This window comes from Manacus candei, unplaced genomic scaffold, assembly GCF_025592945.1.
Source record: "Manacus candei isolate 608988 ecotype Guabito, Panama unplaced genomic scaffold, ASM2559294v1 h1tg000071l, whole genome shotgun sequence".
NCBI classification, from domain to species: domain Eukaryota; kingdom Metazoa; phylum Chordata; class Aves; order Passeriformes; family Pipridae; genus Manacus; species Manacus candei.
Genome location: NW_026138119.1, coordinates 69993 through 86536, shown reverse-complemented (window position 1 = coordinate 86536; position 16544 = coordinate 69993). Strand labels below are relative to the sequence as shown.

At 36.2% G+C, this 16544-nt stretch overlaps 1 protein-coding gene across 4 annotated transcripts in view; it reads right to left on the bottom strand.

Moving 5' to 3' along the window:
- Positions 1 to 16544, bottom strand: part of GARNL3 (GTPase activating Rap/RanGAP domain like 3) — a 39622-nt gene that overhangs the window by 20482 nt on the left and 2596 nt on the right. For all 4 annotated transcript variants that reach the window (XM_051807759.1, XM_051807758.1, XM_051807760.1 and 1 more), the window contains exons 2-14: positions 13627 to 13696; positions 11209 to 11283; positions 9684 to 9783; positions 9211 to 9329; positions 8520 to 8584; positions 6028 to 6091; positions 5754 to 5780; positions 5296 to 5371; positions 4582 to 4680; positions 3956 to 4059; positions 2662 to 2770; positions 1354 to 1399; positions 101 to 207 (exon numbers count right to left, since the gene is read on the bottom strand). In XM_051807759.1, the coding sequence (XP_051663719.1) occupies positions 101 to 207; positions 1354 to 1399; positions 2662 to 2770; positions 3956 to 4059; positions 4582 to 4680; positions 5296 to 5371; positions 5754 to 5780; positions 6028 to 6091; positions 8520 to 8584; positions 9211 to 9329; positions 9684 to 9783; positions 11209 to 11283; positions 13627 to 13696 (1061 nt within the window). The remainder of the gene's footprint in view (positions 1 to 100; positions 208 to 1353; positions 1400 to 2661; positions 2771 to 3955; positions 4060 to 4581; positions 4681 to 5295; positions 5372 to 5753; positions 5781 to 6027; positions 6092 to 8519; positions 8585 to 9210; positions 9330 to 9683; positions 9784 to 11208; positions 11284 to 13626; positions 13697 to 16544) is intronic.

Sequence of the window (16544 nt, the reverse complement as noted above, 5' to 3'; positions counted from 1 at the left end):
CATACACAACAAAATATGTTTACATTTTAAGCATCATGAGTTTCAATTTGTTAAAGTACTTATTAAAGAAGTATTTCTAACAAAGTAAAAACCGACTTACATTTCACCAACACAAAATCCCTGAATTCCTGGTGATTTGTAAACACAGGTGGGGATGGAAGGGGAGGCCCAAAGAGAGGAACACTTTCTTCTGAAAATATTTTCAGCCTATTGGAAGTACAAATCTTTATGTATATTGAGTCACATTCAAACTCTACCCTTTTTATAGACAGTATTCAAAACAGAAGAAATGGAACCTGTCATCTGGGTATGTCTTATATAAGAACTCTGAAGGATCTAACAAAAAAGATTCACTTGAAATAACTCAGTAGAGCAAAATTATGCTTCCTTTACACAAACTAATACTGGGACATGAAGAATTAGAACAGAACTTTGCAGTTCTACTCATAGAACAATACTTTTAGTGGCACTAGCAAAATCTAGTCGTTTCCCAAAAAAGGTTCTTTGCCTACAAGACATGCTCTCCTTACGGACTTCCACCTTACCTATGCATTCACCACAGCATGAAACGTTCAATTCTTTCTGAATAACAATGGCTTATGACATCTGAATCTGTATCTTGGGAATAGCAAATTCATTTTCACTGAGGAAGAAAGAGTCAGAATGACTTCTGTGACCGCTGGACCTGCTGAGTTCTTGTGATCCATAAAGGAACTCACATAGCAAGAATGAATGGCAGGTACCAAACCCATGTACACAGTATGTTCAGCAGGCATAGCTTCTATAAGATAAGTTACCATTCTTTGCTATTTCAATTGACAGTCTGCAGACAAAGGTCTTCCAAGTGGCATGTGATTATACAAATACTCTGTTAAGATCCCTAAAAATCAATTAGTTTGCTCAGCTACTGCTGAACTGAGACTTGTAAGGATCTGCAGTCCATGGCTATCACATCATCATACACATCTAATTAACTTCCATACATCTAAGTAACTATCATACATATAGTTCACTATGTCATTGATCTCATTAGGTCAGAACATTCCAGGTATGTCTTTCATAATTTTGTTACATTTCATCTAAGGAATAGTTTTGTTTTTCCCCCTTAGCTTATGTCTGTTACAGAATTTAATTTTCCTGATGGTTAGAAACACGCAACTTATAGCCAGTTTAGAGACATCTGCATCGAGGTCCATGCTGCTCTTCAGCTTCTTAAGTTCATTTGGCCTCCCAGCATACAGATGGGTGGACCTTCTGCACACCAGGAAATCTCCCCATTGCCAAAACGTTATCCCGTTTTCTCTAAACCATCAGAAGTTCAGTGTGAAGTTATTTGTTACAATCAGCACCTACCTGTAACTATCATTCTGCTTATTGTATCTCACTAAAGCAAAAATATCTGCCATGCAGTTAAGGAAGTTAATCCACTTCTAATAAAGATCACAGGTACTTTAATACACTTTTTCTTCTCCTGCAGTTACATAGCAGATTTAATAAAGGTAAAACACATTAATCAATGTAAATATATAAAACATTCTACACTATACAGATTTTGCTATTTATAAAGGAGGTCCCATACAGAATTTTATGGTTTGATCAAGTTTTAAAAATCAAGCTAGTACCACAAATACAGCATAAAACATGCTGTGGCTTATGTGTGTTTGATAGATTTGTGACTAAAAATTCTTTTAGTTGATAAAAAAGTACCGATTCCAAACTTCATTTATACCAAAAGTTCTACTGAAAAAAAGATTCCAATGAAATAATTTAGTTAACAAAATTATAAGAAAATGGAGAGAATGATTTGAAGTGCAAGTACACGAAAATGTATGAACCTCAAAATATTTGCCAAAATCAAAAGTAGGCTGTATCAATGACATTGTGACAAGTCCTCCAAACAGCAATAAGGGAATAATTATTCCTTTTATACTAAGGCTGACACTAACGAAGAGGTACATTGACTTGGTAAACAATTGTTCTTAACATTTAGTTTCCTCTGATATCTAAAGGTTCTTATAATAAGAGTTTTCTTCTTTTCATCCATTTTTATTCATTCCACTCCTTTTAGTCTAATGCCATATTCTACAGATTACTAGTGTGACCCCATGATAATCCCAAGTGATTGGCCACCGGTTTTGGAATCATATTGTCTTCACAATGTTTTCAACTGAAAGTCTGAAAAACATAGGCTGACAAAATCTGGAGAATATATGGTTAATGGTCTGAAAGATTTGAGAAACACTGATCTAAAATACAGAAATTTGTAAAATAAACAGCATCTAAACATTAAAAGGCAATATTCAGTCAAACGTCAAAATTTAATGCCAAATTAATTCACATAACTAACAAATATATTTATGAATTTATATTTTATGAAAAGGTATAAAATTTAATTTGTGAAATTATCCAAATAAATGCTTTAGATAATAAAAACATGATTTAAAAATCACATTCTTGCTTTTACCTTATCTTCTAGGGGATTCAACGCAAACTTTGTTTTATGTTGCAGATTTGGAGACTCCTAGTCAAGCAGATGAAGGTAAAGAATGCAAGAATGCAACTGTCTTTCTAAAACAGTTTTCACTTCCATAAACAGCATGCAGGAATTAAAAGTAATATTGATCTTTAAAAAAAAATTAGAAAATGTAAGGAAAAAGATACGTGTAAAATGAGAGCGAATCATGGATGGCTTGAATGCTGGAGAAGACTCTTCACCTTCCTGAAATACTATAGTGACAATGTCATTTCCAATATGTCGCTTCCTTTCTACCTGGAAAAAAAAAAAAAAAAAAAAAACCAAAAAAAAAGGAAAAAGAAAGAAAGAGAGACAGACACAAGGACTTAAAATACATAAATAAATATCTTAACAATTCTGTGAGAGAATGGTAAAACAGTATTCCTAAACTGCAAACAGAAAAATGATGGTCAATAGTACTAAGGCCAATATCAAATTATTACCTAACTGTAAGCAAGTCTACCTAGCAATGCCACAGTGGACGCAAGAAGGTTCTAGAAGAGCAGATATTGCCTATTTTTAAGTTAGAAAAGCACTCTTCTTTTATATAATTTACATAATTATTATTTACAAATTGGGCATGGAGGTCTTAGCATTCCAAAAAAGCAAATCTACCACTTGAAATAAAAGGAAAAAAAACTTTGATGCTGAGTTATTCTTTAAAAATAAATATCCTGAATGGCCTCTGTTTTCTTCTGTTACCTTGTTATCGGGCCCAGGACAAAGCACGGGAAAACTGACAGAAATAAAAAAGGGACAACATAATGGTAGAATCTAACTATATTATTTTAATACATAATAAAAAGTAAATAAAGTAATTTTAGGCAAATCATTATGAATGTATGACGTATAATAAATGCATGCGCTTATAAAGTATTTTTTCATCATATAATACAAAGAAAGGTTTGAGCAATGGATGACAGCACATTTGATCAAGTACCCAAGAACCAACCTAGTGAATCTATGAGAATGTGACAGCAGTGCTTTAGCGCCTTGACGTGCTCATAACGGGAATTTCTTTCAAGCTGCACTAATTGCTTCCCGACTTTGAGTTTTGTATTACACATGTGAATATTCCTACAATTCACACACAAGGCTAATTTTCAATTTTCCTAAATTCTTTGAGGTAATAATTGAAGCAGTGCAGCCCTTCAAGTCACCTGGACAGGACAATACTCAATTACTTCTCAGTGAAGCAATTTTGACCTTCTTCACAAGTATCTATTGTACCTTAATAAAGATGACAGGATGCACTATTTCTAACAAACATCATGAAATTTTCAGCATTTGGTATAATATTGAGAAAAAACCAGCAAAAGTCTTAAACCCTACATTTATAAAATATTAACAGGCAAGAAATCCCTTGTTTCTCCTAAAGTTTTGGAGTTTGTGATTTAGTAAATAAATGAGGGGCGGGGAGAAATAAAGAGAACCATGTACCTGCTGCTTGTTCTCTCTAGAATATGGTAGCATAGTTGAAACATGGAACATAATTTCGTGCCCTTGAAAAATTGTATAGATGGAACAGGTTCCTGTTGTATCATCTGCAAGGGAAGACAACATTCTCAGCAGGAATATGCCCTCTAAGTTTTCTAAAGAAAAAAAGATATTCCAAGTCTTTCTACCAAATATTCTTCAGTTATTCTTTTTTTCTGATCCATTTTAGAAAATATCCACACTGCATGTTTTATGTGAGTCCAAACCCAAGTTTGGAATTAATCTACCTATTCACACTTAAAACCTATGATGTCCTTCACCTACCCTCTTGCAATCACACAGTTCTTCAAGCCTTGAGGTCCTACCACCACAAAGCAAGTAATGTATCAGGTTAGTCTTCGTTCGAATTTAAAACAAAACTGCTCATCTTGAAAATACAGGTCATATAAATACTTTTCTTTAACTGCATTACATATCAATGACTTAAGCTGACCAGACTTTTTTCTGGTGAAGTAGAGCACTTAGCATGCACATGAGGAAATCCATTTTGGGATTGTATTATAACTACAATACATATAATATGCACATGCAATAGTGCCCCCTCTTTATTGCTTCAGATAAGCTCTTACTTTTAGTGTCCAGTCCTCCTCTGTAGCCTGTCCAGCCTTTCAAAGTAACTGTGTCACCCAAGAGATGCAAGAATCTTTGAAAGCTTTCACTTCCAGTTTCTACATGTGGGAGAGGGAAATGTAAAAAACAAACAAACAAACAAACACATAGTTACAGGACATGTATAAAAAATAATCAAAATACAGAAATAGGTACCGCTTCCGGAACACAAGGACCCAAGTTTCAGCTGAATTAGTTTCTCTTCATGTCATCCAAACCTTCTACCTTTCCAGAAACAGCAACCCAGCCATGCAGAATAGGCATCATCATGTGACATTAAAAAGTGACTTCAAGTGCTAACATCAAGACTATGCTGTTCAAGTGAACAAGAGAAAGTGATCATGCTGCAAAAACGTTAAGAGTGAAAGAACTACAAACAACAGTGAGTAAACGAGTTGCCTCCTTCAACTGCTTCTTTTTTCTAAATGTTATGTTGCATAGTTTAGGAAAGAAATTTCGCTATCTTCCAAGTCGTAATAGTACGATTCCTACAGCAACTATTTATAGAAACAGAAGGTTCTATGCTACAATTTATCACCCAACATGAACATGAAAACCAACAAAACTACGGTTTGTATAACAATCACCTCCCTTCTGTCTTCCATGTGTAGGCACTATTTTCCATTTTTTTATTCATGTGAATAAAACAACTAAGAAAAAGGTGAAAAACTCACCATTACTGAACATTTCATCATCTGTTAGCTGACCATCCTTAGCATAAAGGACTCCAAATTTAAAATTCACAGATCCCTGAGAAATAAACCCAAATATTATATGATAAAAAGACAATCAAATAGAAGACCTAAAAAATGTTTTCTCTAAGGACTTTTAGATATATACCTTGGTATACATCCTACACATGGGAATATACATTTTACACCAACTACTAATACATAATAATTTACCTTCAAAGTTTTATGGTATAGCATAAAATTAATAATCTGAGTGGGTGCTATATTAAGTTGGTGCTTAAAATTATTTTTTATCTCATATGTTAAAAAACCTACATTTTTTACTGTAATAAACAATTGATTAGTAAGTTGTTACAAGTATATCAGTACAAATATTTCAAATAAAAAAACTGTATTCAATGAACAGGTCTGTGAGCTAGGAGAGGTAGGTTTACATTTACCTCTTGCTCTTCAAGAACCAATAAATCCTGTAAAGAAAAACAGTATATTTAGCACACTGATATTAAAGATAACACAAATAAAACTAACAACCTTATATATTTAAGTTTTGATTTGAAGTGGCCAGTTCAACTGATAAAGACAGTTTAAGTAGTTCACATAATCCTACTCATTTTTATCCTGGTACTGAAAGAAAGCAATTAGTGGCATTTATACCCCATTACTTATATTTCCACAAAATAATAAAGAAAAACAAGTGAACAAAAAAAGTCCTACCTTTTGTATCTCAGGATGAAAAATTTCCCTTGGGCTCTTCTCAAATTTATCAAGACTCATAGCACTGAAATGCAAACAAAATACTGCTTTGTAGAAGGGCAAGTATACATTTCAGCAGTAAAACACCAACTGGTTGCTGTTACAACTGGTTACAAAATTAATTGTTCAAAGAGCCTCTCTTAGGTGGAATGTTTTGTGGAACTGCCATTTCTTCCACAAAATACTAGCCTCCAACACTTCCTAACTTCTTTTGGATTTTAAAAACAGAAATTAGTAAGAACCTGCATCAAGATCAGGTTTAAATTTATTGACTTATAAAGGACAGAGCTTTATTTCATCATCCTTCACTACAGATTTAAACATAATCATGGTGAGCATTTTAGAAGGACTCAATAATCGATTCTATTTTTTAAGCTTTTATTCTCTCCTAAAATAATTCAAGGCAAGCCAAATGACAAATGAGAAGTTCAGCATCTGATTCACATACCAAAGACCCACAGACAGAACTGAAAAGATATTTAAATAAGATCTACTGCCTCAATAAACAGAAATATCTAATTCATAGCATTTTTCCCTAAGGTATGTTTCTACATTTACTATTATTTTTACTCCCTTTTTTCCCCCCCAGTCATTAAGTTATAGAACTGTGCAGCATGTCATGGAGTGCCAAATGCAGTTTGTGTGGGGCACAGTGAACTAACACGGAGGTCAAATCTTTGCATTTTTGCTTATGCTAGATCACAATGCAGACACAATTTGTTTTAGTACCTTTTGAAAGGGATTAAAATGTTTTCATCAATTTACAAAAAACAGGTTTAATAATGTAACCAAAAGCCTTTGAGACAGTCTGTACCTAGATTCACACTAGGTACGAAAAGGTTGAACTGTCAAAGGAATATCAGTCAGGCCTGAGGGATGGCTCAAGGACCATAAGAGGAAAAAAATAGTCAGGGAAGAGTTTTCAGTCCAAGCTGAAGCAGGCAGAAGGGGATGACACTTATGCAGCTGACTGCATGTGACACAGACCCCAGAAGAAACGAGGAACAAGGTCTGAAACAAGCCTACATTTTTCTCTGTAAAATACTGGAGCATCACAGGATGGAACATGTGAGGATGCTTCAGCAAAAGAGTTATGACCCAAGCTAACAGATGACAAAGTTTCTCCACTCTGGAATGCCCGAGTGAAACGGCATATGTGGCTGGAGTGGAGTGGAGGGAGAGGCTGGGTTGGAAAGGGATGTTAGGAAGAGATACTTCAGAGACTGGTGGGCAGACAGAGAAAATCAGGTACTTATGCAGGTAAAGAATGCAGTACAGACTAGGAATACTATTCAAGCCAGCGCTGTAGGAATTAAAAGAGGGCACCTAGCTCATCTTGATGAAGCTGAAAGACATCTGTCAATTCACCATCTTGACATTCCAAAATGGAGCCACAGCCCAGGAAATCAGATTTACCAAGTGAGACTCAATGGCCCGATAGTGTCTCTGGAAAATTCAGTGGTCTGGGATCTCCCATAAATCTTGAGCAGTAGTAGGAACATGCAGATCTGGTGGCAGTGGCTTCACACCACAACACATGCCCTGCTTCCAGAATTCCCCTCTCACACAGGCATTGGCAGTGTTAACCAGTGGCCTCGCTTCAATAAAGCAAGAAACATTTGTTCCTACTCTATACAGATTAAAGGTTTTAAGGATGTGCAGACTGCCCATTGATCTGCTACACATGCCTTTTTAGTAAAAGGCAGCACTTTTAACGGGTTTCTCGAGGAGTTAAAACCCTTACAGGAGATCCAACTGATGACATTGTCAGTGAGGGACTTGAGAAAAATACACCACATGATGAGATTGTAAAAACTGTAGATTAAATTTGAATGAATGGTTTCCAAACAGGTGCTCTGACATGTCAGCTGATTATAATGTTCAAAGAAATAGAAACAGTGTTGGGTTTGCTCGCTTCATATTCTCTTCTGCCACAAAAGACGCAGGGTAGAGTACAAGCACGATCATCTAGCTGAGAGAAGAAATTTTCTTGGCTTCACTGTGCATAACACGCCTGTAGTGAAACTTAGACGAAGACAACCAACTGAAAAAATAATTCTTGGCTTCTTGACTGCTTGCTTCCTCCTGCTAGGGCCACATAATAACCACCTCTCTAGGCAAAATCTGCTCTTTATTGCCTACCTAAATTTAAAAGATATTTCTTCTCAATCAGTGCAGTTTCATTTAGCATCTGTTTTCCAATTACCTTGAAAATAGTCCCTCTGCTAAAGAAAAAGTGCTAAGAATTTTTCTCCATTTTAAGTTGTCACTTTACCCATTATAGAACAGGCTTTAAAACCACTTTTTGCTGCCTTCAATGATTAAGATTTTCAAAGTTAATTTTTTACTCTTTTTATAAATCTATAATGAAAACCATGGAACACAAGCTCTGAATTACAGGAAAAGGCATATCGGCAAATATCTTATATGATAACCTATGTGTCAATACATACCTTAATATAGATTTCACTGATAATGTTTTTGTGGGACTATAAGGGAGACATATTTTCTGAGTACCCTATAAAGAAGAAAAGCCAGGATATATTACAGGACATACTGACCTATTCAAGTAGAAATATTAATAAAAACAATTAAGCAAAAAAAACAAAGAAGAAAACTGAGCTAGTTTTATTTAGCTATATTTAATGACGGTTTGGAGAAAAAGTAATGATGTTGCAGAAAAAAAACAAAAAAAAAGAACCATGCATGCCTACAAGAGAGTTTTAAATCAATTGCTTAAATAAGAGGCTCTTATGGAACCTTAAGTGGAAAAAAATGTAATTAAATAATATTAGTGAAAACAGTATCACACTTGCCTATTTTCTTACCATTATAAAAGAAAACAATTGCCTAAATTGATCACAGGACATAATCAAGAACAATTTAGGCAACATTTCTAAAAAACAGCAGAGTTGCAGGTAAGCACAATTAGAAAATATCTGACATCACAGATTTCTGTCAGAAAGTTTAGTATAATGTTATCTACAAATTTAGTTTAATTTTATCTACTACAGTAGAATTATATGTTCTTATTGTATCAAATGAAATTATATAATACATACTGGAATTCTGAAGAAAAAGTGTATGATAAACATACCCAAACCAAACACAAGTCAGAGCAGCAGTTAAATATTTGTTTCTTACTGTTTTTCTCCAAAGTATTGAATGATATTGAGGAATGCGCTGATTATTTTGGTCAGACAGTACCACAGACAGAAAGAAAGGGTTCTTCTCTGCATCTGTACCTATATAATTCTGATGAACTGTTGGAGAAAAACAAGACGCAGTATCAACCATAAAGAAGACGTGCACACCCACTCATGCAGAGGTTGAGAGAGACACCTGTAAATCTATGCATTCATATGTAAAATATATAATTGTCTACATAAATAACTATGTTTTTATATACAGATGTGTAAAGAAACCCCAAAAGATAAGTACAGATTTCAAAGCCAAGAAGGTTTTCAAAACATCCCTTGTAGGTAGCAGAGGTTTCACTGCTTACAGAAACCCAAATTAACACTACACTTTTTCCATATTGAAATAACAGCCATTCAAAGCTACATTACATTTTCATTGATTCAAACTCCAATTCCTTCACAAACAAAAAAAATTACCTTTCCCTAAAAAATATTTGAAATACCATCTTGTATGATACTCTGGGTTTTCCAAATGCACATCTGTTCTGTGCCATGTACCCGGTGTGTAGTCTGTATTCTGAAATAGAATTGAGAGACTGTTACATTAAACACCAAGTGAAAAAGAAAGACAAAATATAGGTAAAAGCCGAGTGGCTGATTCATCTGAAGTTTTAGCTGTACACTGCTTTTTAAAAAGCAAGAATTATTCTGAAGTCAGTTGGCATGTAGCTGAAATTGAAACTTTTCCCTCTCCTGTTCTCTTTTTTCCCCATTTCTTTCTAATTAACTACAGACTTATCCTAGTGTACCACTATCACAGGCAATGGCTTAGAATTTCAGTGATTTCAATGTGGAATTTGAAGAAAAGCATTCTAAAACTTAAAAATAAATAAATTAATGAATGGAATTCTGCGTCCAGGTTTCATTTTCTCAGTTCTTCCCAAAATAATCCCCAAGGACTCCTTGCTTGACAAAAGCATGCTTTAGAAGTTCTTCAGTGTTGTTTCTGGATTAGCCAGTTAAGGTGAATTCCCAAGCATCCCTCCAGTCCTTTTCCACTAAGAATTACCATATGCAAAGAAAAAGCCATTCTAAGTATTCATTCGCTATGTGGCCATTCATCGCCCACTCTGGGAATCTTTCTGTGATATAAGCTAATCAGCTTTTGAACTGCATGAAACTGAACTAAAAAGACAGAGTATCGAACATGACCCCAGAGAAAACCAATGCAGAATACTTAGATTGCTTTAAACTCTGCACCCAGTGCTGATGCAAACCGATGATCAGTAATAGTTTGCCGTTAATATTAGTTCAATACAAATGTACCAAGACCTTATATGTATTTCAAGAATATGAGGTCTTCTTTCTTTCAATATTAAGATGGTATTTACAGATGAAAAAGTTTTACAAAGGAAGATAATATATGAAGATAAGCGAAAACCTATGTGTCACTGGAGTGGTTGCAGGGACACACTGTGAGTTTAGCAGCACAGGAATCTGGAGGGAACGACTCTAAGGCTCCACTCACCTCCTTTATTTCTTATTTAGAGGTAAGCACAGCTGCCAAAAGACAACTAAGGGGACAAAAATGAAGCTGTAACTTCATCACGCCAACAAAAACAAAAGCACAAAGGTCAGCTTGAACACAGTTGTACCACCAGGACACCAATATAAAGTCACAAACTAGAGACTATGAAGTGTCATTCAGAGGGTTCATATTTTTCTCCTATCGTGAACTGGTGAACAAAAATGTTACCAAAATGAAACAAAATGCCAGCTTTTCCCTTCGACTACATACTCTTGAATGAAAAACTAAGCTAGTCTGTGAGAGGGGAAAAACCCACCAACTTACTCTGCTCAGACTGACATTTTCATATTATTACTTAGCATTTTTCAGGTCCTATTTACTTAGTAACTGACTGCAAACACATCTTTCATTGCTGAAGAACTACTGAAGCTGAATTATTTTTTCAGCTTTCTGTGAGTATTTTTAGCCACCTACCTCATCAGAGGAGCCGTTTTCCACACGGAACCGCCCAGCTCTTTGAATGGCTCCATCAGCATCACTAGATATAAGCTACAAGAGAGTTTAAGATAGAGGTTCTAGTTCCAAAAATAGCCATACCATCAGCAGTCAAAGCTTACTACCATTTCTTCTTGTTCCAGGCATCATATAACTAGCCAAAGAGAAGAGATCGGCCCAGCTATTTCCAATTTGACTACAGGCTTTGAACAGCCCGATAAGAACTCTTAAGTAGGCACAAATGGGTGAGAGATTCACTCTCTTGGTAGATCCAAGTACCAAGCAGAAATTCTCCTGTCTCAGATTTTGGCTGCGCCAACACACAGTACTCCTAAAGAGGGACTTGTCTGCCTTCCAGAAATTGATCTTGAAGATTGCTCCTTTCCAAAAAATGGGTCTTACAGACATGATGATTCTTGTCCTCTCAGCCTTGCAAAGCCTAAAACTCTACTTGTTGGCAATATTACTGGGACTAGCAGTTTTTTACTGCATTTTATTTATTGATGTCTTCCTTTATTGATATTTTTAGGAGACAGAGAGCAACAAGAATCTCCAAACACAATGCTCAGTGATGATGCTGAACAACACAAGGTACAGATTTCCTGGTCTGTTTCCAGCATTAACATCAGAAAATAGGGCTTGTTTCCAGCTGAAGACTTCAACAATTTCAAAAATACTCTGGAAAGGCTGCTTGGTCTCTTTATAAGGGAATCCAGGGATTCACAGAACACTGAAACTCTTTCTGTTGCTAAAGAAGCTCTTGAGAAGACAGGAAAGCAAAGGATAACGAAGTAATTCTCATGTGTCCTGCAACACCGCTTAGGATCCCTACAAGAGAAGGGGAGGAGAATGCTGCCAATGATATTGCATGTTACTCCTCCCTAAACTGTAAAAAGGGTGATCGTCGCATATCATACCAAACTTATGAAATGGGATCTGAACAAAAATGAGGTAATTCATTGCTTTCCTCTAGTAATCTATGTTATTCTAGGATAACATCTTCTTCCTTCACTTGGTAGGAGAGTTATCACATTTTGAAGTTTTCTCCTTGTTTTGAAGCACCCTATGACATTGAGGCTATGTCAGAAATAAACTAACAGGGCAAAACCTCCAATGCATCCTTGTGCTTTATATAAACTGTAAGAGAAATTATACGGACAACTGGCACACAATGGGAAAGACATACGAAAAAGTGTTTAGGGTAGAGACAAAATGATTTGGAAAGAACTGAGCAACTAAGATGCTACTGTGGAAAACATTAAGAAAGAAAAGTTAAATACCGAACATTTAGAAATTTGAAAGGGCAACAAGAACCTTTATATGTTTGTACTCCAAAAGATAAAAGGACACAATTTCATAAAATACCAGCAGAATTTTAAGAACACCAACCAAAAGACAAGACCATTTGTGTGAGTTTACTGCGAATTTATAATTACAAATAACTTTTTCTTTTCTAGCAAAAGAGTCTAAGTATTAGTAATGAAAGAGCCTCTTAGCAGAAAATGGTTCACTTGTATTTTTTGATTAAAATACCACATCTGTTATGTGGAATGTATGGAAAGAAAAGAAAGATACCTGGTGTTCTTGCAATGCAACTTACAGCAACTAAGCCACCAATATACACCCAATTTACATACATATTAATAAATATATTACCCAAGAACTTTAAATTACAACTATAGCTAGTAGAAAATTCGTGATTTCTTCCCACAGTAAGAGAGCTGGAGTTCATTTTCTTTACTTCCTCTCACTTCTGCTTTCCTATAGTAATTTATATAATTTCATTATGACCTTGTAATCAGTGACACTATTTTAACTGCTGATATACTGCTATTTTCACAGCAGAGAAGAAATTTATGTATGAGAAAAATGAAATGCCAACCTAATCTTGGAATTTGAAGAAAATACAGGATAATTGACAGATTTTAGGGAATCATTTTCAATATATTTATTCTAACTAGTTCTTTTAGTTTTAAACCTTCTCCCACTACTCTGAGGCCTGTACATACAACATTACATACATTTGTACACATGGGAGCATGCAAACAGTTTATGACTTACATAATAGCAAGTACTTCATTAAATACTACCCTAATATTTTGCAATCTTCATCTTATAAGACAAAAAAAGGTTCAATTTCATCTGGAGGTAAAGATAATATTTATATAACACTTTCTGACCTGTTATCATGAAATATTCGTAAATAAAGCAGTAAAAATATTTCTAATCACAGGTCTAAAATATCTATTCTGAAGACTCTTCTTATTAGTCTACAACTGCCAAGTCTAGCTTAGAAAGCACATTTTCCAAACTAAATTCAATCTTTTAACCTGGAAATGAAAAGGATTTCAGCTCTGTATAAGGTGATAAATCAAAGGACAAACTACATAAACTTACAAGCTCCACAGATCCATAATGCTTTCTGCTAAAGTCTCCACGTCTGCAACCCAGATCTTCAGAGACAGACCTGGAACAGAAACGCTTCATCAGTGTACACAGATCAACTGGACTTACATTTCCTGCAATGCAATACTCTAACATTAAAAAAAAAAAAATCATTCCTGCTGAACAAGATTCACAGTGTGTGAACTCATTGCTGCAGAGAACACTCCTTATAGCCTACACAATCTCTAGCAGCCACTGCAGTCTGGCTTTCATATTACCCCCAAAGGAAAAGAAATCATAGAATCATAGAATCAGCTGGGTTGGAAAGGACCTCCAAGATCAAGTCCAACCCTTGATCCACTACCACCGCAGTTACCTGGACCATGGCGCTAAGTGCCACATCCAGTCTCATCTTAAAAACCTCCAGGGACAGAGAATCCACCACTTCCCTGGGCAGCCCATTCCAATGCCTGATTACCCTCTCTGTAAAGAATTTCTTCCTAATATCTAACTGAAACCCCCCCGGCACAGCTTAAGACCATGCCCTCTTGTCTTGCTGATAGTTGCCTGGGAGAAGAGACCAACCCCCACCTGGCTACACCCTCCTGTCAGGGAATTGTAGAGAGTGAGGAGGTCTCCCCTGAGCCTCCTCTTCTCCAGGTTAAACAAACTCAGCTCCCTCAGCCTCTCCTCAGAGGACTTCTGTTTGAGTCCCTTCACCAGCCTTGTTGCTCTTCTCTGGACCTGCTCCAGCATCTCAATATCCTCCCTGAACTGAGGGGCCCAGAACTGGACACAGCACTCGAGGTATGGTCTCATCAGTGCTGGGTCCAGGGGAAGAATCACTTCCCTGGTCCTGCTGGCCACACTGTTCCTGATCCAGGCCAGGATGTCATTGGCCTTCTTGACCACCTGGGCACACTGATGACTCATATTCAGCTTCCTGTCAATCCAAACTCCCAGGTCCCTTTCTGCCTGGCTGCTCTCCAGCCACTCTGTCCCCAGCCTGTAGCACTGCAGGGGGTTCTTGTGACTAAAGCGCAGGACCGGGCACTTGGCCTTGTTGAACCTTATCTTGTTGGAACCAGCCCAACTCTCCAGTCCGTCCAGGTCCCTCTGCAGGGCCCTCCTGCCTTCCAGCTGAGAGTCTGGGTCTTGACTGGAAGTAAAAGCTACGATTAAATTCAATATTTAGGTATGATGCAATCAGAGTTCCAAAGGGGGTAGTGGCTTATAACCACATTTGAAAATCTAAGGGAAGAAAAACCTACGGTAAACTTAATGCTTCAAATAGGACAACTGCACTATACTCAATAAGACCACACTTTGTACATTGCTACTGATTTTTCCAGTCTCTTTTCAGGCTCCACATGAAGAAAAACTAAACCACTTAATTTCTTACACTTAATTCATAAGGGTAAGAAAACAACAGCATTTCATAGGTTTCCTTCCACCACCTTAACAAAGACAGAATTATCAAGTAAGCCAATATAATCCTAGAATATGAAGTTTAAAATCTACCTGCATTATCACATATAATCTCATACCATCATATCACATTAAGTACCACCTCCTCTAACTACAAACACTAAGCCTCGTCTTTGCAATGGAGATATACATGTTACAAACACAAGCTAAATAAAGATGCAGGTGGAAATTTAACATAGACCTTGATTACCCAGACTGTACCAGGGCCAGCAGATCAACCCCTCCATCATATTCCAAATTTACAGTTCTCCCTTCTGTCAGCAGTTATGAAAATAAAGTTATTTAGTTTTAATGGAAAAAAACCCTAACCAAGTGAAACAAGAAGAAACCCTCCATCTAGCAACATGAGATAAAATTTTCTGAGAATTATCAGTACTATAAATTGTAATGTTACATCAATAAGGAGAAGAAATATCTAAATTTTCATGTAACATCTTCATACGTTTTACTTTTAGAGAATCAGTTAATCATAGTAGCACTAGCATTTTTTTGTGTGCTCCTTTTCTTCCACAAAATCTGTTTTTGTGACTAGGTGTGCTAGTTGCCTTAGAAACCACTGTAAAAGCAAATCAGATCAATAAATACTTGGCACTGTCAGTACTGCTGGCAGACATCTGGACAATCCCAGACACAAATATAATACAAATTAGAAAGTCACCACAAAGAGTATCTGGCCTATGGTGTTTGGAATGGAACCATTTCCACCTGGATAATTTGTCATTGTCATCAGTCATGCAACAGCTCCACAAAGCAGCAGAAAAAGCAAGCTGAGCTTTATAAAACTGAACTACTTTCTGCCTTGTGGCAAAGCTACCCTCAAAACACATGAAATCAGGGGAAAATGCCATCTTGTGAATGACCTGCATGATAAAGCCAGGGAGTTATGGAGGCATTCGAGAACTATCTGCATACACAAACTAAGCCCTATATCTTATTTTGGTGACATTTTAGCTGAGTGAAAGTCAAACTCTCAGAAAAAAAGCATGCTAAGATCTGAGCATATTAATGCTGCAGAGATAACAAAGTCAGCAGCTAACAAAAAGCTTTAAAAAATAAAACACAAAAAGAGTATTCAAACCCAAACACAGGGCACAGAAATAAGAAATGGCTTTGGCATACAACACATGTATGCACTAATGTAACAAAATACTGGTTATTGAGTTAAAGAAAGACATGACATGAAAACCATTTACTCAGAAATACAAAGTGCCAAAGTAAAGAGCCTGGTCTGATCAAGATACATACCAACAATGACTACTGCAGTAACATTTCCCAACCAGAGAGTCAAAACAACAGACAAAGCAAGGTGCAGAGTTAAGTTGGGGTTGCTACATAAAAATCTTTTTTTTTCCCTCAACGTGGAAAAAACACTCTCAAGTGTTCTCAACATTTCTTCTAGCAAAATTCTGAAGACAGATTAGTTCAAAGAAAAGTTCACCATA